Source organism: Rhinatrema bivittatum, chromosome 4, assembly GCF_901001135.1.
Source record: "Rhinatrema bivittatum chromosome 4, aRhiBiv1.1, whole genome shotgun sequence".
NCBI lineage: Eukaryota > Metazoa > Chordata > Amphibia > Gymnophiona > Rhinatrematidae > Rhinatrema > Rhinatrema bivittatum.
In genome coordinates this window covers 264,054,121-264,080,835 of record NC_042618.1, presented here as the reverse complement: position 1 = coordinate 264,080,835, position 26,715 = coordinate 264,054,121, and the positions used below count along the sequence as shown (strand labels likewise).

General features: G+C 46.4%; 1 protein-coding gene across 3 annotated transcripts in view; it reads right to left on the bottom strand.

Annotated features, from left to right (window-relative positions):
- ARFGAP3 (ADP ribosylation factor GTPase activating protein 3) overlaps positions 1-26,715 on the bottom strand; it is a 752,488-nt gene that overhangs the window by 357,757 nt on the left and 368,016 nt on the right. For all 3 annotated transcript variants that reach the window (XM_029600104.1, XM_029600102.1, XM_029600105.1), the window contains one exon: positions 13,473-13,618. In XM_029600104.1, coding sequence (XP_029455964.1) covers positions 13,473-13,618 — 146 coding nt within the window. The remainder of the gene's footprint in view (positions 1-13,472; positions 13,619-26,715) is intronic.

The following is a 26,715-nucleotide window of genomic DNA, read 5'->3' as shown; positions in this document are numbered from 1 at the left end:
AAGCTTTTGCTTCTGCCGTATCCAACCTAGCGCCGATAAAGTCCAGCCATGGACACGGATTGAGATGCGACTTGGAGAAGTTGATAACGAATCCCAAGGTCTGTAAGGTCTGAACCGTCAAGGCCAGAGCATTCAGGGCCCTGGAGTGTGAATCACTCCGGATCAGCCAGTCGTCCAGATACGGAAAGACATGGACCGAGCAACACCTGAGGTAGACAGCCACCACTGCCAAGCATTTTGTCAAAACGCGTGGGGCTGAAGCCAGCCCAAAGGGCAGCACTCTACTGAAAATGTGCTGTCCCCACCAGGAAGTGGAGGTACTTCTTGTGGTTGGGGACAATTGTGATATGGGCATAAGCCTCTTAAGTCGAGGGGGCAGAGCCAGTCTCCTCTTCGGAGGAGCAGGATCAGCGTGCCCAGAGATCATTTTCAATTTTTCTCTTACGAGAAATTGGTTTAACGCCCTGAGGTCAAGAATGGGGCGTAAGCCACCATTCCTCTTCGGAATGAGAAAGAACATAGAGTAGAAGCCGTGACCCCACTGCTCGCAGGAAATCTGTTCTACCACGCCTGCTGCAAGAAAGGCAGAAAGTTCCAATTGAAGGATGACCTGATGGATGGGCATACCCCAAGATGGACATGGGGGAGCAGTCTCTGGGAGCCTGCTGAAGTTCAGGCAGTAGCCCTGGCAGATAATGGAGAGGACCCAATGGTACGAAGTGATTGCTTCCCAACAGAGGGTGAAGCAAAAGAGCCTGCCATCGACTGGGGGATCAATCGCCAGGGGAACCAGCGTCTGGCTCATGCCTCCTCACCGCCAGTCAAAAACCAGAGGGTGGGGCCAGCTGGTGGGCTGGTTGGGCCCTCGGAACTCACTGCTGCCGGCCCCGGCCTCTAGAGCTAGACTGAAGTGGGCAAGCACAGCCAGCTAGTGGGAAGTACTTCCTTGGCCTGTAGAAGGGCTTGCGAGAGCCTGGCCTGAAGGACTTCCTGGCGGCGAAAGGGCCCTCAGAGGGGCTGGCGGAGAGTTGCTGAAGCGTATCATGCTGATCCTTCAGCTGTGCCATGACCTCAAACAGGTTCTCTCCTGTACAGGGGAGGTCTGCAAGCCTGTCTTGAACCTACGGTCGGAGATCGGAGACCTGGAGCCAAGCCAGTCATCTGCGCCGATGCTCCCGGGAGCTAGGCGGGCTGCGGTTTTGCAGATGTCATAGGTAGACCTGACCTCGTGTCTATCCGCCTCAAGTCCCAGTGAGGCAATGGCAGCAAGGAAAGGCCCTCTGCTAACTCTTGGACCTGTTGCCATAAGTTGTGATCGTATTGGGTCATATACACCTGGTAGGCCGCAATATGGGCCACCAACATAGCCCCCTGGAACATTTTCCTCCCTATGCCATAGAGCTCCCTATTTTCGCACCCCGGAGGGGCAGGAACGTCTGGCCTTTTTGAGTGCGGACTTCACCACCGCAGACTAGTGGGGTAAGTGCCACCGTTCAAAGCCCACGGCCTGTTGAACCAGATAATTCACATCAGCTTTCCTGTTCACCGGGGCAACAGACACCGGGTGTTCCCACATACGGAGGAGGAGCTCCTTAAAGATGTCGTGGACCGGCACCGCCACGATCTCTTTTGGGGCATCGCTGAACTGGAGGACTTGCAGCATCTTATGATGGGTATCCTCCTCTGACAGGAGCTAGAAGGGGATGGCCTCAGGCATGGCCCTTACAAAGCTGGCAAATGGCAGGTTTTCGGGTGGAGAGAGACTCTGCTCCTCCGGAGGGGAAAGCTCCACGAGGGGGTTGTCAGAGAACTCGGAAGATGCGTCCGAGGAGTCAAGGCCCCATGGGGCCCTCCTCCTCACTAGAGTCCGGACGCCAAGGGCTGGGACTGGGAGGGGTGCTAGGCCTGAGCCCCAAAGGCACCAAGGGCTGTGGGGGCACTGATGGCATCAATGGAACCTCTGGCATCGAGGGGGGCATCAGCCGTGGTATGCCAGGGGGAACCGGCGGCGGCCCGGGGAACCACAGACATGAGTGCCTGGTTCCCGAGGCCTCATCCTCCTTGGAGGACCCGGGAATCAGGGTGGCTTCCAATGGAGGGCATCGGTGGCCGAGGAGGTATCTGAGGCATCTCAGTCACCGGCTGAGTCGGTCGGGCGCCAAAGAGGACATCCAGACGCTCCCAGAAGGGCGCGAGCATCGAAGGCAGAGGCTCGAGCACCGGGAAGGGGGCCGGTGGCACTGGCAGCTCGATGCTCTGAAGCACTTTGAGCACTGCCAATTGCACCCTGCGGTCCAACTCCTCCTGAAAGTCCTGTGTAGTAAGGACTGTTGGAGGGGGACGAGGCGTCACCAGCACACCCTCGGAGGGATCACGAGGGGGCACAGCGCCAGCACCATTGCCGGTGGGAAATGCCTCGGGCTACTGGGGGAACTGGAGGATGGGTCCCCCGGTGGCCAGTGCCGCTCCAATGGCAGCTCAGCAGCCATCAATGCCGCTCTGGAACCGGAACCTTGTCGGGATGGTGACCGGTGTCTATGCTTCCTGGGTTTCTGGCGCTCAGCCCGGTCTTTCCCCGGTGCAGAGGACGATGACGATCCCAAAATTAGGGGGAGAGGAGAGACCACAGAGGATCGATCTCCCTCTCCTTGATCCTTAGGGGAACTGGAGAGCAGGACCACCAGGGGAAGAGACTAGGACGGTTCCTCGTGGTCCTTAGGCATGGAAGACACAGATGCCGAAGTGGAGGGTTTTTGAGAGCCAAAAAGCTTCTCCATTTTATCCAGGCATGCAAGACGCCCTTTGGGTATCATCTGATCGCACAAACGACACCCTCGGACCGTGCGAAGCCCCCAGGCAGAGGATACCTCATTCGGATCCGTGATAGACACTGGGGGTACCGTCAAAAACCCGATGACACCATAAAAAAAAAAAAGAGAGGCCGGCACGCGGTCGATGACCGATAGAGGCCCAAAAGCGGGAATCTGTAATCCACCGCAAATAACGACAGAAAAAGCCAAGGGTACCTACCAGAAGAACCGAACACAAAGGGGGACCAGACGCAGAAAAACACCCAAAAAATATAGCAAACATGCTTTCAAGGGTTTGGAGCTCCACAACCGCGAGGCTACTGCACTGCGGAAAAGAAGAGACCGAAGGGGGGACCTCGCGTGGACAGCAGCAGGCTGGGCATGCTCAGTCTGCCAGTCAAAGTTTCTAGAAACTTTGCCAAAAGTTTTCCGTGCCGGGCTCCATCTGATGATTTATGTATTTATTTATTTATAATTTTTATATACCGACATTCTTACATCCGATGTAAATCATACTGGTTTACATTAAGCAGAATAGTCCACATGTGATGACTACCATCCTGCTTGTCCTAGGAGAATATAAGTTTCCAGGTGAGGAACTTCAGGTCACAGGAACACAGCGGCTCAAAGGAAAGATGCATGAGCAGTGCCAGGACAATGTTGAGGTCCCAGGATGCAACAGGAGGCCGAAGAGGGGGCTTCAGCTGGACCAGGCCCCTCATGAAGTGACCTACTAAAGGCTGCACCAATATGGGTGTGCCAGCGACACCTCAATGGTACACACTTACAGAAATTAAGATGAACCCTGACTGAGCTGGTTTGAAGCCCAGACTTGGAAAGGTGCCACAAGTAGTCCAACAGCTGGGGAAGGGGGCATGTGAATGGAGCCAAGCCATGCCCACACACCAGATGGAGAATCTTCTCCACTTCAAACTGTAGGACTTCCCGGTGGAAGGCTTTCTAGAAGCCACCAGCACTTGGGAGATACTGTCTGAGAGGGCCAAGGGCTGAAGGACTAAGCGCTCAACATCCAAGCCATTAGGGCCAATGCCTGGAAGTTCGGATGGCGCAGGGTGCCCTGGTTCTGCATGATCAGATTGGACGCGGTCCCCAGGTGGATGGAGGGCCTGACTGATAGGTCTCACAGGAGAGGGAACCAGCTGACAGCGTGCCATGAAAATTATGGTCCCTCTGTCTTGTTGAAGTTTCAGCAGGGTCTTTGAGAGGAGCATACGCATACAGCAGACTTCTCCCCCAGTGGAGGAAAAGGCATCATAGGCCAGATGTCCGCCCCCTCCTCCTCCCCGACAGCAGGGAGCAAAACCTGCTCACCTTGTGATTGTGCAGGGAGATGAAGAGGTCCACATTTGGTGTACCTCACCGATGAAACAGTTTGGTCACTATCTCCAGATTGAGGGACCATTCATGTGGCTGGAAGGAGCGAGTCAGTCTGCCAGTGCATTCAGAGTCCCAGGCAGGTACATTGCACACAACGACAACCCCTGCAACAGGGCCCAGATCCACAAATACACTACCTCGTGACAGAGAAGGAACAAGCCTATGCCTCCCTGTTTGTTGATATAACACATTGCCACCCGGTTGTCTGTCCGGATCAGGACTTCTTTCTGCAACAACCAGTCGCTGAATGCCCATAGGGCGTAACAGATCGACAAAAGCTCCAGCTTATTTGATAGCAGGCTTCAAGAGCAGTCCAGAGACTCTATGTGTGGATGCCATCCACATGGGCTCCCCAGCCCTAAGGAGAGGCATCGGTAGTGAGAATCGCTTGAGGCAGAGCAATTTGGAAGTGGATCCCCACCAGGTCAGAGATGGCTGCAGAGATTCCATGACTGCAATGCACGTCTCAAGGTCCTGAGGTGCCTGTCACCACTGTGACCGCAAGATCCACTGAGCCCTCCGCATGCACAAACAGGCACATGGGGTAACATGGACAGAAGCTGCCATGTGGCCCAACAAATGTAGTAGCTGCTGTGGACAAAGGCTGCCAGCGAGGTGAGGGTAAGAGCCCGATAGCAGGGTAGAAAACACTTATTTGTTTTTCTATACTGATGTTCAATTAGACATATCACATCAGTTTACAGCATAACAAAGGAATCTATTAAACAGACTTATTTTACATTGAAACTTTGTAACATGAGTAATATATGGTCTGTGGCAAGTCATAGGTGGCAATATAAATTAAAACAGTAGTAGTAAAACATTAAAACTTCGTAACATATGTAACAAACTAACTTGTATCATTGGGGGTGACAGTAATGTAGATTATAGAGGATATATGATGAGGCATGTTACATCGAAATATGGGAAGGGGGGAATTCTATATGATGTTTGTCTTTTGATTCTGCTGTAATTTTGTGACATCTGTGGCTGCAGGAATCAGGACAGGGAATGAGTAGGGGTGGAATTTTGAGTTATTTGTGTATCTATAGACAAGCAGGAAGAAGAGGGAGACCTGAGATTTTGTTGTCCAGTAGAGCGAAGGGTGGGAGGGTCCCTAGCGAGGAAGGGATCTAGCAGGATGGGGTGGGCGAGGTGGGAGGATCTAGGGGGATGGCATGGGCGAGGTGGGAGGATTGCCTGCATTGTGTCTAATCTGGCACCTATGAAGTCCAGCTGAGGAGGTGGGCAGAGGTGAGACTTTGGGTAGTTGATCACGAACCCCAAGGCTTGTAGAGGCTGCACTGGCAGGGCTAAAGCACCCAGTGCCCCTGTGGGAATCGCACCTGATTAACCAGTCGTGTAGGTACAGGAAGACATGCCCCACACGACGCCTGAGACACGCAGCCACCACCGCCAGACATTTGGTGAAGACACGAGGGGCGGAGGCCAACCCAAAAGGCAGCACCTTGTACTGATAGTGAGCCTTCTCCACCACAAAGCAGAGGTACTTTCTGTGGCTGGATAAAATTCCTATGTGAGCATAAGCTTCCTCGAGATTGAGGGAGCAGAGCCAGTCTCCTCTTTTGAGGAGGGGAATCAGCGTACCCAGAGAGACCAAACTTTTCTCTGAAGAGAAATTTGTTCAGAACACTGAGGTCAATGATGGGGTGTAAGCGCCGTTCTTTTTTGGAATTAGGAAATACCTAGCATAGAACCCTAGGCCCTGTTGGGGCCGAGGAACCGGCTCTACCATGCCTGATGCAAGAAGGGCGGAGAGTTCCGTGGGGAATGAAGAAAAGAGAATTTATATTCAAACAACCAACAAGGACTGAATTGCACAGGCTGGGTAAACAAGCCGCGAAGCCAATGAGCCTGCCTCCCACTGGGGGATCTGACACCAGGGGTACACTAGACTGACTCGTGCTCCCTCGCCACCAGTCAAAAGCCCATAGCTGGGGCTTGGGTGCTCACTGCTGGCGAAGGCAGCCCCTGGAGCTAGTACGTGGCATGTGAGCTTGGAAAGCCGGAGGATAATATTTCCTCTGCCTATAGAAGGACTTCCAGGAACCTGGCCTGGACAATTTCCTGGCCAAGGAAGGGGCGTCGGAAGCACTAGCGGAAAGCTGTTGAAGGGTGTCACGGTGATCCTTCAATTGTGCTACCGCATCCCGGACTTTATCCTCAAAGAGGTTGTCACCTATGCAGGAGCGGTCAGCTAGCTTCTCCTGTACCTCTGGGCAGAGGTCAGAAGCTCTGAGCCAGGCCATCCTATGGGTGCCAATGCCCAGAGCGGCTAAGCGTGCTGCCATTTCAAAGATATCATAGGTGGATCGCACCTGTTTTCCAGCCTCTAAACCCAGCAGGATGATAGAAAAGAGGACCGCCTATTCCTGCAGAGGCAGACCCTCCGCGAGGTCCTGGACTCACTTCCAGAGGTTCCAATGATACTGGGTCGTGTACAGCTGAAAGGTGGCAATAAGGGCAACCAGCATTGGCTCTGGAAGACCTTTCTACCAAAGGCATTGAGCTCCCTATGTTCTCACCCCAGGGGAGCAGAAGCGTGGGTACGGGAGCGCTTGGCTTTCTTCAGGGCGGACTCCACAACCCCCGACTGATGGGGGAGGTGCCACTTTTTGAACCCCACAGCGTGCTGCACCAAATAGGTGGCATCTGCCTTCCTATTAACCAGGGGATAAGGAAAATGGGTGTTCCCACATCCAGAGGAGATCTTAAAAATGCCGTGGATGGGAACCACCACGATTTCCTTAGGAGCATCAAACTGAAGCACTTCCAGCATTTTATGTTGCACATCCTCCTCCGTAAGGAGCTGGAAGGGAATAGCTTCGGCCATGGCCCTGACAAATCCCGCAAAAGAAAGATCTTCATGGGGGACTGATGCCTTTCCTCCGGTGGGGAAGGCTCGGAGAAGGGGTTGTCTAAATATTCGGACGAAGATTCCAAGGATGATTCCAACATTTGTTAATCAAGAGAGCAGCGAGTCACTCTGGCTGACTAACTGAAGTTAGACTTCAATTACTCCAATATTGACTGGGTAAATGTATCATCAGTACATGCTAGAGAGACAACATTCCTGGATGGTATAAATGATAGCTTTATGGAGCAATTGGTTCAGGAACAGATGAGAGAGGGAGCAATTTTAGATCTAATTCTCAGTGGAGCACAGGACTTGGTAAGAGAGGTAACGGTGGTGGGGCCGCTTGGCAATAGTGATCATAATACGATCAAATTTGAATTAATGACTGGAAGAGGAACAGTATGCAAATCCACGGCTCTCGTGCTAAACTTCCAAAAGGGAAACTTTGATAAAATGAGAAAAATTGTTAGAAAAAAACTGAAAGGAGCAGCTACAAAAGTAAACAATGTGCAAGAGGTGTGGTTCATTGTTAAAAAATTCCATTCTAGAAGCACAGTCCAGATGTATTCCATACATTAAGAAAGGTGGAAAGAAGGCAAAACTATTACCGGCATGGTTAAAAGGGGAGGTGAAAGAAGCTATTTTAGCCAAAAGATCTTCATTCAAAAATTGGAAGAAGGGTCCAACAGAAGAAAATAGGATAATGTATAAACGTTGGCAAGTTAAATGTAAGACATTGATAAGACAGGCTAAGAGAGAATTTGAAAAGAAGTTGGCCACAGAGGCAAAAACTCACAGTAAAAACTTTTTAAAATATATCCAAAGCAGAAAGCCTGTGAGGGAGTCAGTTGGACTGTTTGATGATCGAGGGGTTAAAGGGGCACTTAGAGAAGATAAGGCCATCGCGGAAAGATTAAATGATTTCTTTGCTTTGGTGTTTTACTGAAGAGGATGCTGGGGAGGTACCCGTACTGGAGAAGGTTTTCATGGGTAATGATTCAGATGGACTGAATCAAATCACGGTGAACCTAGAAGATGTGGTAGACTTGATTGACAAACTGAAGAGTAGTAAATCACCTGGACTGGATGGTATACACCCCAGAGTTCTGAAGGAACTAAAAAATGAAATTTCAGACCTATTAGTAAAAATTTGTAACCTATCATTAAAATCATCCATTGTACCTTAAGACTGGAGCATAGCAAATGTAATCCCAATATTTAAAAGGGGCTCCAGCGGCGATCCGGGAAACTACACACCGGTTAGCCTGACTTCAATGCCAGGAAAAATAGTGGAAAGTGTTCTAAACATCAAAATCACAGAACATATAGAACGACATGGTTTAATGGAACAAAGTCAGCATGGCTTTACCCAAGGCAAGTCTTGCCTCACAAATCTGCTTCACTTTCTTGAAGGAGTTAATAAACATGTGGATAAAGGTGAACCGGTAGATGTAGTATACTTGGATTTTCAAAAGGCGATTGACAAAGTTTCTCATGAGAGGCTTCTAGGAAAAGTAAAAAGTCATGGGATAGGTGGCAATGTCCTTTTGTGGACTGCAAACTGGCTAAAAGACAGGAAATAGAGAGTAAGATTAAATGGACAATTTTCTCAGTGGAAGGGAGTGCGCAGTGGAGTGCCTCAGGGATCTGTATTGGGACCCTTACTTTTCAATATATTTATAAATGATCTGGAAAGAAATAAGACTAGTGAGAATCAAATTTGCAGATGATACAAAATTGTTCAGAGTAGTTAAATCACAAGGAGATTGTGATAAATTGCAGGAAGACCTTGTGAGACTGGAAAATTGGGCATCAAAATGGCAGATGAAATTTAATGTGGATAAGTGCAAGGTGATGCACATAAGGAAAAATGACCCATGCTATAGTTACACAATGTTATGTTCCACAACCCAAGAAAGAGATCTAGGCGTCATAGTGGATAACACATTGAAATCGGTGGTTCAGTGTGCTGCGGCAGTCAAAAAAGCAAACAGAATGTTGGGAATTATTAGGAAGGGAATGGTGAATAAAATGGAAAATGTCATAATGCCTCTGTATCGCTCCATGGTGAGACCGCACCTTGAATACTGTGCACAATTCTGGTCGCCGCATCTCAAAAAAGATATAATTGCGATGGAGAAGGTACAGAGAAGGGCAACCAAAATGATAAGGGGAATGGAAAGGCTCCCCTATGAGGAAAGACAAAAGAGGTTGTAACTTTTCAGCTTGGAGAGGAGACGGCTGAGGGGGGATATGATAGAGGTGTTTAAAATCATGAGAGATCTAGAACGGGTATATGTGAATCAGTTATTTACTCTTTCGGATAATAGAAAGACTAGGGGGCACTCCATGAAGTTAGCATGTGGCACATTAAAACTAATCGGAGCAAGTTCTTTTTTACTCATCGCACAATTAAACTCTGGAATTTGTTGCCAGAGGGTGTGGTTAGTACAGTTAGTATAGCTGTGTTTAAAAAAGGATTGGATAAGTTCTTGGAAGAGAAGTCCCATTACCTGCTATTAATTAAGTTGACTTAGAAAATAGCCACTGCTATTACTAGCAATGGTAACATGGAACAGACTTAGTTTTTGGTACTTGCAGGTTCTTATGGCCTGGGATTGGCCACTGTTGGAAACAGGATGCTAGGCTTGATGGACCCCTGGTCTGACCCAGTATGGCATATGTTCTTATAGGTTATAAGGGTCTTCCTCCTCACTAAGGCCAGCGCGGCGTGAACAAGACCTGAGAGGAATCCCAAGCCCTGGGCTCCGATGGCTTTGGGGGCATCGAGGGCACAGCAGAAATCGTTGGTTCCCTCAGCATCGGGGGGCCCTGAGGGCTGCGGGAGGCCGGTGCGCCTGGGTAATGGCTCGGGGAACCAAGACCTCAAGAATGCGGCATCAGCCGCGTCTTCCTCCTTGGGCGATTCAATGATAAGAATCGCTCCCAAGGGGGGCATTGGAGGCTGCTAGGGAACCCAAGGTCCCTCAGGGCTCCTAACAAGATGTCCAAACATTCAAGCAGAGGTGCCCAAATAGACGGCAGACATCCGGTACTAGCACAGGGATCGGTGGAGTGGGAAGCTTGATGCTCCGAAGAGCTCTGAGCACCGTGATCTGCACCCTGTGGTCCAACTCCTCCTGAAAGTCCGGTGAAGCCAGGACTGAAGGAGAGGGACGAGGAATCACCGGCTCGTCCTAAGACCGAAGGGGCATGGTGCTCAACACCGATATTGGTGGGGAATGCCTGGGACTCCAAGGAACGGGGTCTCTTCAGTGGCAGTACAGCAGCTGCCAGCACCACACTGGAACCGGAGCCACACACTGGCCGGTGTCTATGCTTGCGTGACCTCCCATGGTGCTCGGCCCGGTCTTTCCCCGGTGCCGAGGAGATGAAGGATCCCGATGCCCTGGAAACCAGTGAGATCATGGAAATTCGGTCACAGTTTCCGTGATACTTTAAGGAAGTGGAAAGAGGCATGGCAAGAGGGAGCATATCGAAGGGCTCCCCTCGACATTGATGATTCTGACACGGGTGAGGATGGAGCAGAATTTTTAGAACCAAACCGTTTCTTCATCTTATCAATGCGTGCAGGACAGCCCTTGGGGTCATCTGGTCACACAGCTTACACGCTCGACATTGTGCGAAGCCCCCAGAGGATACAAAAACCTCATCCGGATCCGTGATGGACATGGTCTGCGAGCACTGGGGGCGCCGACGAAAGCCAGATGACGCCATAGAAAAATACTTGACACGGTCGATAACCGGCAGTCACCAGGAGGCAAAAGCCTGGAATTGAACACAAGAAGCAGGAAAAACAGAAGTTTTAACCTACCACACCAAGAAGGCACCGAGCAAAGGGGGACCTGAAGATGGAAACGGGAAAAAGGCTTTTCTCGCAAGAAAACAAGAAAAAAAGAGCAGAGCTTCTCAAACCACGGGGCAACTGCACCACGGAAAGAGAGACTGAAGGGGGACCTCGCATAGTGGCATGCTGGGAACACTCAGTGTGCTGGTCAAAGCTTCTAGAAACTTTGACAAATGTTTTCTGTGATAGGCTCCCATATGTGAGGACTATCATCCTACTTGTCCTAGGAGAAGCAATTTCACTCTCAACATTCAGGCTGTGAGGGCCTGGGGTAAAGCAGCATTTCTTGATTTGTGTGATCACAGCTGGAGAATACACAACCAAACAGTTTTAAGGTTTTTGCAACCCGGAGAATTTAAAATATGTATAAAGGCCTGTCTCCCAATGAAAGAAGAAAGTGTCTGATAAATGTTTGCTGTCTGACCTTCTCCTGGAGCAGAAGCAGTGGACCTCCTCATTTAAGACAATCACAAGCTAATGTATCTTGGGTATTTCCACTTCAAGCAATAACCCGTTTGCCACGTCCTGATCCAGGGACCATTCAAGTGGATCTAGGATCTGGCCACAGCTGTCTGCCAGAATGTTGTGTGGCTCTTCCAGTTGTCTCATGAAATCTCCAAACACAAGAGTCTTAAGCCTGTTTCTCCCTTCTTGTTCAGGTAGAGCATGGCTACCTATTTGACATAGAAAAAACCCATGTAGTGGAAATCCAACTCTGTGGTGTGGTGGGCATATTTCATGAGGACTGATATCTAGCTGTCCTCGGAGAACACTTATTACAGGTAAGCAACTTTGCTTTCTCAGAGGACAAGCAGGATTGTCAGTCCTCACATATGGGTGAATCCCTAATTACAGGTTGCTCCCAACATAAAAGGGGACCAACAAAACGTCAAAATATGTGCCACTAGGAACAACTAGTTTTGCTGGTTATTGGGGGGGGGGGGGCAGCCTGAACAAAAACAATGGGTCCTAGGTAGGAACAGAGTTGGGTTCTACACCTCAAACAAGTTCCAAAGGACAGATTGGCCAAACCTGTTGTCATGTCAGCCATCCCTATTCAAACAACAATGCTATGTGAATGTGTGGAGAAAACTCCATGTCTGCAGATCTCCTCCATGGGAACTGCTTACAAGTGGGCCACCGAAGCTGCCATAGCTCTAACAGAGTGAGCCTTCATATGGTCTCCAAGAAGCAATCCCACCTTGGCATAACAGAAGGAGATGTCTGCTAGTCAATTAGAAAGCATCTGTTTGGCAATAACGATACCCAATTTATTCTTATCTGTCTACTCTAGATAGCAGGCTAAGGCTCTTTTGCATTCCAAACTGTTTAAGGCTTGTTCACCTTGGTTCGAATGGGGTCTGAGAAAGAATGTTAGTAAGATGACCGACTGGTTAAGATGGAAGTCAGACACCACCTTAGGCAGGAACTTAGGGTGTGTATATAAGACTACCCTGTCATGGAAAAACTGAGTGCAAGGTGAGTAAGTCACTAAGGCCAAAAATTTAGCAAAAGTGAGGCTCTCACCCGATCACATGATGACAAGCTCCTCAGAAAAGAAGAGTGGATCATTATATCATGATGCTCAGGCATGCATGGTATAATGCATGCCTGAGCATGCTCAATGAGACTCTGTCAAAGTTCTAGAAACTTTGACAAATTTTCCCTGCTGGGCTCCAGATATCACCCATCCCTGCTTGTCATCAAAGAAAGGAATACATGCACCCCAAGTATGCATATGTATGCAGTCACTACTGCTAGACCTTTTGTGAACACTTGCTGTGTCAACCAGTAATATGAGGTAGGATTCCCCTATGAAAATCAGATATTTCCTGTGACTGGGATGTTTCTTATGTAGGTGTATGCATCTGAGATCCAAAAATCATAGCCAGTCTCTCGTTTAGGTGAGAAATTATGGTGCCAAGGGAAATCCTGAACTTATCTTTCATGAGATATTTAAGGACAAAATTTTCGTACCCAATAGGGCCGACCAAAGCCAGTCATCGAGTACCAAAACTTTAAATCTGAGTGATAGCAACAAAAAGAAAACTTGAAAAAAAGCTGGCAATCCTGCCTAAGGAATCGAATGACCAAATGAGAAAAACATGTCTAAACAAACCCAAAACAATGGCAAGAATAAAAATAAAATTTACTCTAAACAGTGCATCTGATATTCAACACATTAAAAAGACAGAGGAAACATCCATACAACAGCGACTGCATGGGAATTCCTATGATGCCCAAAAAGGCTTCACACTTTCCTGCAGTTTTTCACATTGTCCAATGTCTTTACTATCAATGGCATCACCTCAGTTGTGTAGTTACATCAAAATGCTTGTCTTTGGAGAATATTCCTTACACCAAAACGCCTACAAAAATGAGTGAAAAGTATTTCTCACCTGAAATGGTCTTGATTATGATTTAACACACTGGAACCTGCATTCTGATACAACAAGCAGACTACTCTATATTATAAAGAACAATTTAAGAAAAACAAAACAAAAAAAAACACACTTACATGGGTTCTTCTTTTTCTGCTTTCTTACTGACACTTTGCTCCTCTAGTTCCTTCATTTTATCTACTGATAAAGCATGTTTTTCAATTTCGTTAAAACTTCTGTTACTCATTTTCTGGGCTCCAAGAACACCTTTTTTGGCACCAAGCTTTAAAAACAAAAAGGAAAAATAAAATATACATGAAAAAATGCTCCTTGCTCATTTATTATAGCTGAAAGGAATACATCTTTTAAGCTGCCTTTCTGAATCTGAAATGGGTAGCTTTTACTATATGTGTAGGGACCTTCATTTTCATAAGAACATAAATTGCCATGCTGGGTCAGACCAAGTGTCCATCAAGCCCAGCATCCTGTTTCCAACAGAGGCCAAACCAGGCCACAAGAAACTGGCAATTACCCAAACACCAAGAAGATCCCATGCTACTGATGCAATTAATAGCAGTGGCTATTTCCTAAGTAAACTTGATTAATAGCAGTTAATGGACTTCTCCTCCAAGAACTTATCCAAACCTTTTTTGAACCCAGCTACACTAACTGCACTAACCACATCCTCTGGCAACAAATTCCAGAGCTTTATTGTGCATTGAGTGAAAAAGAATTTTCTACGATTAGTCTTAAATGCTAACTTCATGGAATGCTCCCTATTCTTTCTATTATCCGATAGTGTAAATAGCCGATTCACATCTACTCGTTTAAGATCATGAGAGGTCTTGAAAACCTCTATCATATCCCCCCTCAGCCGTCTTTTCTCCAAGCTGAACAGCCCTAACCTCTTCAGCCTTTCCTCATAGGGGAGCTGTTCCATCCCCTTTATCATTTTGGTTGCCCTTCTCTGTACCTTCTCCATCGCAACTATAACTTTTTTGAGATGCGGCGACCAGAATTGTACACAGTATTCAAGGTGCGGTATTCACCATGGAGCGATACAGAGGCATTATGACATTTTCTGTTTTATTAACCATTCCCTTCCTAATAATTCCTAATGTTCTGTTTGCTTTTTTGACTGCTGCAGCACACTGAGCTGCTGATTTTAAAGTATTATCCACTATGATGCCTAGATCTTTTTCCTGGGTGGTAGTTCCTAATAAGGAACCTAACATCGTGCAACTACAGCAAGGGTTATTTTTCTCTATGTGCAACACCTTGCACTTGTCCATATTAAATTTCATCTGCCATTTGGATGCCCAATCTTCCAGCCTTACAAGGTCCTCCCTGTAATATATCACAGTCCGCTTGTGATTTAACTACTCTGAATAATTTTGTATCATCCGCAAATTTGATAACCTCACTCATCGTATTCCTTTCCAGATCATTTATATATATATTGAAAAGCACCGGTCCAAGTACAGATCCCTGAGGCACTCCACTGTTTACCCTTTTCCACTGAGAAAATGGACCATTTAATCCTACTCTGTTTCCTGTCTTTTAACCAGTTTGTAATCCACAAAAGGACACCGCTTCCTATCCCATGACTTTTTAGTTTTCTTAGAAGCCTTTCAAGTTTTTATTGCTATTTTTCCCAGGAATTTATCAGTGTTTATTATGACGAACAAAAACAGGAGAAGATTACTCATTTTTCCTGGTAAATTTTGAAGTTTATTTTGGTGGAAGAAGCCAAGACCATAAAACAATATTAAGCATATTCTCCCACCCATCTACTCCGCAGCAACCCTATCTCTACCCCCCCCCATCTCCTACCTAGCATATTCCTCTCTTCCCACCCCCAACCCTGCAGAGAATCTCCTTCTCCCCCCACTCCTCCACACTGCAACAGCATTCATCTTTACTGGTGCCACTTCCAGATTTTCCTCTGTCCTTCAGCATACTGAGGCTCCCACACTCTGCAGCACAACATTCTGCTTTTGTGTAGGGTTAGGGAGCTTGCCAGGAAGTGCTACTGGTGGAAAGGGCTTGATTCAAATGCATTTGCAGCACCAGACAGCGAGTATTTTGGCTGCTTCAGGGGTGAGGAGACTGGATTTGAAACATGGCATGGGCAGCACTGGAGGGCATGGGACTTGGAACAGCATGGGCCAGGTTTTCGAACAACGCGCATGTTATAAAATCTGGGGTCGGCGCGCGCGCAAGGGGGTGCACCTTGCACGTGCCGAGCCCTATGGGAGCCCTGATGGCTTTCCCCGTTCCCTCAGAGGCCGCTCCGAAATCGGCCTCGGAGGGAATTTTCTTTTCACCCCCCCCCACCTTCCCCTATCTACCCCCCCCCCCCCCACCTTTATTATTTAAGTTGCGCCTGCCTCTGGGCAGGCGTAGGTTGTGCGTGCCAGCACAAAATCCCCCGGCCTAACGGGCCTTCGAAAGCCTCTGGCCACGCCCCCACCCCGGACTGCCCACGCCCTGCCCCTTTTTTCGAGCCCTGGGACATACGCGCGTCCCGGGGCTTAGGCTCGGGATGCGCAGGAGGGGTTTAAAAGGGTTACACGCATATATTACGCACGTAACCCTTTTAAAACCCTAAAAAAAACTAAAACCCCTCCTCCATTTCAATGACTTCCATACAGTACTCCAAACCACCATTTTCTCAAAAATCGACTACTGCAACACCTTCCTTCTCGGCCTTCCCAAAATCACTATCACCCCCCTCCAAATGCTCCAGAACGCCACCACTCGTATTCTTACTAACACTCGCAGAAACGAGCATATCACCCCCGTTCTCAAAGAACTACACTGGCTCCCAATCCAACATTGCATCCAAATAAAACTCTCACCATCATACACAAAACCTTACACAACCCACTGGCTCAATAACTCCCTCACCTTCCGCAACATCAACAGACCCACCCATTCTCGCTACTTAGCAACCCTACACACTCCCTCACCGAAGCTCACTCACCACACCTCCACTAAAGAACGCGTACTATCCACTGCAGGGCCTACATTATGGAACACTATGCCAAGAACCATGTTTGCAAAAATTCAAACAAAAGCTAAAAACTTGGATCTTCATACAGGCATTCTCTTGACCCACACTCACGCACACCCTGCATTACCCTGCTACATATCTTCCCTGCCTGCACCGCTCCAACTCTCCCCCCTTTCCACCTCCCCTCCCCCGTAAGCCCCCCATCTCCTCCTTTAACCACATCATATCTCCAAGCACTTTTTCCCGCGCCTTGCTAATATGTAAATACTTTGTCTCCTATAAACCATGTTACTGATACAATTAATAGCAGTGGCTATTCCCTAAGTATAATCGATTAATAGCCATTAATGGACTTCAAGTTTTTGCTAGTTTGTCCACAGTTGGCTTTTGCAGAGAATACGGGAGGCCTGATGTCACTGCAGGAGTATACATACTGTGATGTCAGCTTTGTTCTGTTTCCATCTGCTGGTAGAGATGCATACCCTATCATCAACCAGATCCCTTGAGATCAGAACGTGTTCTTGTGCATACCCCACTATCTGATGGATGTATCCGTTGAATATAATTTAAAGAGGAGCATCTATCTCCAGGACCTATGGATCTAGCCACCAAAGAAGAGAAGTCTTCATCTCTGAGTATCCTTCACTGGGTACAAAAAAGGCTGAAGCAGCTAATCCCAATGGGGTATTGTGTGTAGATTGAGTGTAGTCAATTACTAGTCAATTACTAGTTGGCATTCATTCCTACCCGGTCTGGCACTCTGTCTTCTCGTATAAAATGGACTCTGAGACGTTCAGGTTATAGCACTGTTTAAGTTTTTTAATTTGTTCATTCTATGGTAACAATACTTTACCGGCCTTTCTTTCCAGCTTGTTGATTGTAACTTTGACTTATTCCTACCTATTGTTATCTTTCGTTTACTTGAATTATTACTCTAGTTTTCCCTTTGTTAAACTGTAAACCGATCCAATATGGTTATTTTACTATGAAGGTCGGTATAAAAAAACTGTTAAATAAATAAATAAATAAATAAATAAATAAATAAATAAATAAGAATGCATATTATCCATTTTAGAATAAGGCTATAATTTGGGGGAGCTGGTCGAGAGGAGAGAGGGAGAGGCCCCCAGTGTTTGAGCAAAACCGGATTGCCTGCCAAGTACACCCGCCGAGCAAACACCTGAGCCCCGATTTGAGGGGGCGGGACCAGTGATGTTATCGGGCAGAGACTGGCTATTAAAATGCCAGAACTGCGGCGTTTTAACTGGAGAGCTGGTCGAGAGGAGAGAGGGAGAGGCCCCCAGTGTTTGAGCAAAACCAGATTGCCTGCCAAGTACACCCGCCGAGCAAACACCTGAGCCCCGATTTGAGGGGCGGGACCAGTGACGTCATCGGGCAGAGACTGGCTATTAAAACGCCAGAACAGCGGCGCATTGCCGCCGCGCTCCGAAGGGGCGCGCGGCTTTGCCCGGCTTAGCCCGGAGAAGACCGGAAGACCAGAGGAAGCAGCCAGTGAGTCCACTGATTGTGGAGGCTTTTGGAATTCCCAGTACAACTCTATATGAGGAGGAAAAGAAAAGTAAAAAGCTTCCCTATATCCCCTATAACACCTAAGGGCCCAATGGACAACCATGTCTTTCGACAGGTTGAATTGCCACAGGGAAATAGTTCAGGAGGGCAGTTCACAGCCTCCCTGAGCCCCGGCTCTGGACCATCATCTCCCATGAAACCTTTGCCACCGTTACCAGATGGGTTTCTCCATTTAGAATCAGCCAGTTCACCTAGAGATGGTGACGGTGCCGTTTCTTGTGTTGTTGGGACTCTTAATAAATCTGAAGGAGAGGCAAGAGAGCCATATCAATGCCTATTGAACCACCGGATGATGTATCATTAAGAGACATTTGGAAAATGATTGCAAAAATGAATGAAAATGTTATCCAAATGAATATGTCAATGTCAGCCACTGTGAATTCTAATAAGTTGCAAATAGAGGAACAAAAACAAGGTGTTTCTAATTTAAGGGAAGATATGGTGAAGGTAACAACTAAAATAAAATTGTTGGAGGATATTGAGGCAGCACATATAAGGGATAGTTTAACTATCCATAGGGAGATAGAGAAATTAGAAAATATGATGAGAGTTAGAAATTTGCGCATAAACAATTTCCCACAAATTAGGCTATTATCCCCAATAGAGATGCTTAAAAAGTATATGAGAGATATACTGCAGTATGAGGAAAAAGATTTCCCATTAATTTCTAAGATCTTTTATTTCCCTGATAAATTGGTGGAACAGAAAGGAGAAAACGTTGAGACCTCAACTATTGGTGTCTCAACGTTCCTAGAGGAATCTATAGACCTTATCCAGAAGAGAGCCACCTTATTTGTATCTTTACAGTTTGAGTCTGACAAAGATAGGTTGTTTAGAGATTTTCTCAAACACAAAGAACTGAATTTTTGCGGTCAGAGAATATATATTTTTCCTGATGTCTCAAGAGCCACTCAGGCTAAGAGGAGACATTTCCTATCCTTGAAAGGAAAGTTGCTAGCAATTGGTGCTAGCTTCTTCTTGAAATATCCTAGTATCTGTTATGTCACCTTTCAAGGAAATAAATTTAGTTTCTCAGACCCATTACATCTGGAAATGTTTTTACAGGATAAAAATATAGTGGAAGGTAATATAGATGGTTAAAAAAAAAATTTCCGTATACCCTCTCTCCTCTTATGTGTTGTTATATTTTGATTATTTAAATTCTGATTTCTCCCCCTTTATTATTGGTTGTAATTGAGATACAAGTTCTTTTTTGTATGAATATAATTATTTTAAGTGTGTTAGATATATTGTATCAAAATTACTTATGATATATTTTTGTTTAAAAGTTTTTTGAATGAAAATTGAATAAAGAATAAATAAAAAAAAGAATAAGGCTATAATTTAAGAAAAGCTGGAAAAAGTAAAGGGGTCTGAATACTTTCTGAATGCACTGTAAAACCCAAATATTATCAACCCATTGCTCCCAAATTAAAACCTATTCTCTCCTTAAACTCCCCAAAGTATATACATAACTCCTCCCCAATTAGGATGAAAATCTTCAAATTAAAAGTCACAGTGATTTAAAATAGAACACAATTTAACTTAATTTTAGTAACTATTATTTACATTAATTTTAGTCTGATTCAAAACTGTCACCTAGTTATCAATTTAATAACCTTAGATTTAAAAGATACCAAATAATTTAAAAACCCTTAAATTAAGAAACATACCTACCCTTTAATGGAGAAATTACTTACCTGATCATTTCGTTTTCCTTAGTGTAGACAGATGGACTCAGGACCAATGGGTATAGTGTACTCCTGCTAGCAGTTGGAGACGGATCAGATTTCAATCTGACGTCAGCCCCTAATACATATACCCCTGCAGGAAGTGCAGCTCTTCAGTATTCTCCTCGAAAAGCCTTGTGGATATATGTGTGACTGACTGATTGATTAACTTAATAATTTGGTTAACTTGGATAACTTCATAACTTGGTTAAACGTTAAGCTTGATTAACTTGATTAACTTGAACTGGTTGATTGACTATAGTTGGAGACCGCCAGTGTACTCAACCGGAAAGCGTCGACACCCGGCAGGGTGGATGCCCTAGGTAAATGAAAAACATGGCTTACCCTTGAACATTTGAGGGCCCTGCTTGACGGCAGCCAAGGGTGGGATGCTGAGTCCATCTGTCTACACTAAGGAAAACAAAATTATCAGGTAAGTAATTTCTCCATTTCCTAGCGTGTAGCAGATGGACTCAGGACCAATGGGATGTATAAAAGCTACACCCGATCCGAGTGGGAGGCTGCCCGTGACCCACTTAGTATTGCCCTTGCAAATGCTGTGTCCTCCCGAGCCTGAACATCCAGACGGTACAATCTGGAGAAGGTATGGATAGAGGACCATGTAGCCGCCCTGCAGATCTCGGCAGGTGACAGCATTCTAGTTTCTGCCATGATACTGCCTGGGCTCTGGTAGACTGGGCCTTGACCTGTAGAGGTGGTGGCTTGCCAGCTTCTACGTAGACCGCCTTGATGATTTCCTTGATCCAGCGGGCGATGGTTGCCCGCGAGGCCGCTTCCTCGTCTCTTTCCGCTGTGAAGGACGAAAAGGTGGTCCGTTTTTCGTACAGGCTCGGACATTTCCAGGTATCTGGATAGAAGTCTGCCGATGTTGAGGTGGCGGAGACTATGGGCTTCTTCCGAATTCTTCCGGCCATCCGTCGTTGGTAGCTAGGAAATCAGCTTTTAAAAACTTTAGCAACTCAACAACATTAAGATGCAGACTGAAGTCCAGCAACAAATTGAGGGATTTCTAGAGGTTGTATGTGTGCACCCAGTGCATACAGCCCCTGGCTGTCAGAGGAGTCATCCGATCTCTGGAGACTAGAGTAGCAGACTCGAAAGAGCTGATGCAGAAATATAGATGAGACCTTCAGGTACACAGTAAAGCAGTTCCAACTCCAATTAAGTAGCCTTTATGCTGCTTTGAAAGGTAAGGTCACTCGGCATGAGACCATTATCTTGATGTGGCAGGAAGAGTTCCTGTAGCTAGAATTGGTCTCCAAGTGATGCTTTGTCCTCTCACACCAAGGATCTCTCTTTGGGCAAGTGCCCAGGAAAAAAACATAAGGTCAGCCACTGTAGTTGTTGATTCAATCATTAGGAATGTAGATAGCTGGGTGGCTGATGAGCATGAGAATTGTTTGGTAAGTTGTGTGCCCAGTGCAAAGGTAGCAGACCTCATGTCCCACCTACATAAGAATTTACAGCGTGCAGGGGAGGAGCCAACTGTTGTACATGTGGGTACCAATGACATAGGAAGGTGCAGGAGAGAGATTCTGGAGGCTAAATTTAGGCTCTTAGGTAAGAAACAAACCCTAAACCTCCGGGATTGCATTCACATAAATGCTTCCCCTACTACTCACAGGACCCCAGAACTTGGTTGAATTCTAAAGTCTCACTGCTTGGATGAGACAACGCTGCAAGGAAGAGGACTTTAGATTTCTTAGGAAAATTCTGGGGAAGGACTAGGGGGCATTCCATGAAGTTAGCAAGTAGCACATTTAAGACTAATCGGAGAAAATTCTTTTTCACTCAACGCACAATAAAGCTCTGGAATTTGTTGCCAGAGGAGGTGGTTAGTGTAGTTAGTGTAGCTGGGTTCAAAAAAGGTTTGGATAAGTTCTTGGAGAAGTCCATTAATGGCTATTAAGCAAGTTTACTTAGGGAATAGCCACTGCTATTAATTGCATCAGTAGCATGGGATCTTCTTAGTGTTTGGGTAATTGCCAGGTTTGGCCTCTGTTGGAAACAGGATGCTGGGCTTGATGGACCCTTGGTCTGACCCAGCATGGCAATTTCTTATGTTAAGAGGGATCCTAATCCAACAAGATAGGCTCCACCTTTACCGAAGTGGAAGTAGGCTGCTGGCGCTAACATTTCAAAAGGAGGAGGAAAGCTGACAGTCACTCAGAAGTACATGGTTTGGAAGGATGTATCTTCAAAACATACATGTAAAACAGGGAAGTTAGATCCCAATAAAGAGGTGATGATTAAGGATGAAACAGCCTGATATGAATGACTCTAAAGCAGCCTGATATCAATGACTCTAAAGGGCCTGTATTTGCTAATAAACAGGTTGTAAATACAAAAAAATTAAGTGTACAAATAAAATATCATGTTCCTATACCTGTTACTGGGCAAATATTGTTGACTAGCTCTCATTGGGAGACTTACCTGGCAATAATTCAAAACAAAAATTTGAGCGTCTTGCTATTATGCTTGCATGTAGGACCATACTGGCGGACTGGCCTGACCCAATGGCTATGCCTCCTTTAACAGCGTGGACAAATAGAATGATATTACTACTACAAATGGAATTTATGGACTTTCTTAGTGGCACACGTAAACCTGATAAATTGTAATGTGCTTGTTGGCAAGCTTACTATGCGTTACTTCCAAAAGATTTACAAGATGGTTTGATTGTTACTGGTTACAAACATAACTGGTCTTAAATGGAGGTTCCTGTAATGGGAGGGAGGAAATGTATGAATGTTGTGTGACTGAGGTATGACTGGGGTATTACTGTTTATAACAGAGATTTATGTCAATATAATTGAATAAGTAAGATGAATGATTTTATAATTTGCATAGTATTGGCTTTCTTAGATACTATGGTTTATGTATTGTGTTTTTGATTTCTGTATTTGTAAGTTGTGTTTTATTTTTTGTATTTATTTAAAAATCATAAAAATTATTTTGAAAAAAAAAATGAATGCCAGACGTCTGAGTTAGAATGTATGGCATTATACAAGGATATAGATATTATAGGTATTTGAGAGATATGGTTTAAGGCAGGGTTGCTCAATGTATGGCCTGCGGGCCACAATATGGCCCGCCAAGCCTTTCTATCCAGGTTGCAGATCGGGTGTGAGGGAGGGGTGCAGGGACTATCAGTGAGAGGATTGGGTGCGAGGGAAAACTCCCTTCCATATCTAGCAGCTGTTAAAACAGCATTTCCCACCAAATGGTGGGTTGCGACCCCAAATGGGGGTCGCAGAATTCTCATTTGGGGAAAAAAACCCTCCGATTTAGAGAAAAAAAACAAACTTCCAGGAAAACAATGCCATACATTCTGAGCCATGTGCTGCAACAGGGGCGGATGGACCACTCGGGCAACATCTCGTCCTCCCATGTCCATTACCCCCTCAACTCCCTCCCGCTGGGTCGAATGCCAGCAAAGGCGATTAAAGGTTTCCTTCGCCTTCCTCTGCCAGCATCAGGGCCCTTTCTGCTACACTGCGTCCCACCTCCCTCTGATGCAACTTCCTGTTGTCGCGTGGGCAGGATGCTGTGTAGCAGAAAAGGGAGATTAAATCTTTTCTAGAGGAAGAGGGCTCAGATCATGATGTGATTTACTTCAGCCAAGTTCGATGGCTCAGCCGGTGAGGCACGCAATTCAGATTCCGGAGTTTTAGTGATGAAATAAAGACATTCATGGCCAAAGAGAAGGATATAAGTTTCCTAGATAATTCGTGGGTGAGTGATTTGGTGTTTCTGGTCGATATAACCAAATATATGGCAGACCTGAATGTGAAACTTCAAGGAAAGTATCAGCTGGTGCACAAATTATACGAACATGTTGTTACATTCATTGAGAAATTGGAGTTTATTCATTGTTGATTCTGAAGAAAGTTGTACACTTGACAGTCCTTTCCACGAGACCTACTGACAGTGCAACATGAGAAATACTCAGAATTAGTTGTCATACTGATGACTTCAAACAAAAGTTCAAGGATTTCAGAAAACATACTGATGTAATGAAGCTACTGAGTAATCCATTTCAAACTGATCCGAAAGACTGTGCTGATAAATACCAGATGGATCTCATTGGCATTAAGAATGACAGTGACTTGAAAAGAGCTTTTACTGAACATGATCTTCTGAGATTCTACAGATCTTATGTTTCACCGCACAGGTTCCCCAATCTGTCATAAGATGCCAAAAAGTTTGTTGCTTTATTTGGTAGCATCTACTGCTGTGAACAGATGTTTTCAAGAATGAAAAACGCAAAAACAAAGTCACGGTCTTTGCTTAAAGATGAACATTTAACAGCATCATTGCGCATTACAAGCTCTACAATTGGAACTGACAGACTACTTGTGTAAACAAAAGCAGTGTCAGATTTCCCACTGAATGTGATTAGTTTATGACGTTGCGTCCTTATGACATGAGACACTTTGGTTAACTTTTTAGAATCTACATTTTAGAGTAGAGTAGACTGTTGGACTACATTGGTCTAAAAACTTTCTCAAGTTGTAATTTGGTGTTTTTAATAGCGATATTGTTAATCCAATCTGCGAGCTGTTCAACAATTGTTCATGTGGCCCCCCGAACCAAAAGGTTGGACAATACTGGTTTAAGGGAATACTCTAATACCATAGTATAAATTATATCTACATGATAGGGAAGATCAAATTGGTGGAGGGGTAGCACTATATGCAAAAGATGGCATAGAGTCAAGCATGACAACATTAAATGTTATATGGTTATTGACGTTTTATGAATTTGTTTTGTTTTTAAGAGTGCTTAGTCTTATGTGTTCAATTATGTATTTAATAATGTAACCCACTGAGTTCTACTACCCACTGAGATCAACTATTGTTGAGATTACTTACCTGATAATCTCCTTTTCCTTAGTGTAGACAGATGGACTCAGTACAAATGGGATAGTATCCGCGTGCTAGCAGTTGGAGACGGATCTGATGTCAGCACGGGGTATATAGCCCCACAGGAAGCGTAGCGATTCAGTAATCTCCCTTGCAAAAGCTGTTATGGATGTGTGTACTGACGCTCAGTGAAAAGTGAAAAGTGAAAAGAGGATTCCCCTGACCGATTGATAGTAGCTGGAGACCGCCAGCCTTCACAACCGGAAGGCGTTGACACCTGGTATAGTGTACGCTCTGGTAGGAATAAATGACATAACTTACCTTGCATCGGTGAAACCCATGTGCACAGGCAGCTGGGCGGGATGCTGAGTCCATCTGTCTACACTAAGGAAAAGGAGATTATCAGGTAAGTAATCTCAACATTTCCTGGCGTGTAGCCAGATGGACTCAGTACAAATGGGATGTACCAAAGCTTTACTCCCAGCCTGGGTGGGAGGCTGCCTGAGGACCATGTAAGACCGCCCTTGCAAATGCGGAGTCCTCCCTGGCCTGGACATCCAGACGGTAGAACCTGGAAAAGGTATGGAGGGAGGACCATTCGCTGCTTTACAGATCTCTGCAGGCGATAGCATCCTGGACTCCGCCCAGGATGCTGCTAGTGCTCTGGTAGAATGAGCCTTGACTTGTAGAGGCGGAGACTTCCCAGCCTCCACATAAGCTGCTCGGATAACTTCCTTGATCCAGTGAGTGATGGTGAGCCGCGAGGCCGCTTCACCTTGCTTCCTCCCGCTGTGTAGGACGAACAATCTGCCAATGTCTAGATGGCGTAATAACCGGCCTTCTTCAGATTTCTTCAAACCCGCCGTGGTGGGCAAGGATATGGTTTGGTTAAGATGAAATTGGGAAACCACTTTAGGTAGAAAGGAGGGAACCGTACGAAGATGAATAGCCTCAGGAGCGATCCTGAGAAAGGGATCATGGCAGGACAGTGCTTGCAGCTCCGAGATGCGGCGTGCCGAACAGACCGCCAATAGGAATACCATCTTCAAGGTTAGAGAACAGAGAGACAGGCCCCGAAGGGGTCTGAAGGTGGATCCCATGAGGAAATCCAAAACAAGGTTGAGGTTCCACAACAGCACAGGCCACTTCAGTGGCGGACGAATATGCTTGACTCCCTGCAGGAAGTGAGAAACATCCGGGTGCTTGGCGATGGTCTTGCCATCCCTCCTGGGACCATAGCAAGACAGCGCCGCCACCTGAACTTTGATGGAGCTGAGGGAGAGACCCTTCTGAAGTCCATCCTGCAGGAAATCCAACACAATAGGTATTGTGGTGGCATGTGGATTGGTGCCATGAGTGTCGCACCATGCTTCAAATACTCTCCAGATCCTTACATAGGTGAGGGATGTGGAAAACTTGTGAGCTCGGAGGAGTGTATCAGTCACGGGCCCCCGAGTAACCTCTTTTCTTCAGTCTAGCCCTCTCAATGGCCAGACCGTAAGAGAGAATTGAGCCGGATCCTCGTGTAGGATGGGACCTTGACGTAGAAGGTCCCGGAGAGGAGGCAGGGGAAGAGGCTCCCCTGCCAGTAGTCTTCTCATGTCCGCGTACCAGGGTCTTCTTGGCCAGTCTGGTGCCACTAGAAGAACTAGGCCCCGGTGTTTCTGAATCTTGTGGACGATGGCGCCCAGCAGCGGCTACGGAGGAAAGGCGCATAACAGAGTCCTTGGCGGCCACGGCTGGACCAGGGCATCGATTCCGTGCGAGAACGGGTCGCGCCTGCAGCTGAAGTATCTGGGTACTTGCGCATTGGACTTGTCCGCCAATAAATCCATGTCCGGAATCCCCCAGTGATCCACAATCATCTGGAAGGCTGTGGGTGACAGCTGCCACTCTCCCGGATTTAGCCTCTCTCTGCTGAGGAAGTCCGCTGTGGTATTGTCCTTCCCGGCGATGTGGACGGCGGAGAAGTCCAGAAGAGTCGCCTCCGCCCAAATCATCAGTGGGGCAATCTCCTGAGATACCTGTCGGCTTCTGGTTCCGTCCTGATGGTTGATGTAGGCCACCGTGGTGGCGTTGTCGGACATCATTCTGACAGCTCTGTGCCTCAGTCTGTGAGCGAATCGAAGGCATGCCAATCGGAATGCCCGGGCCTCCA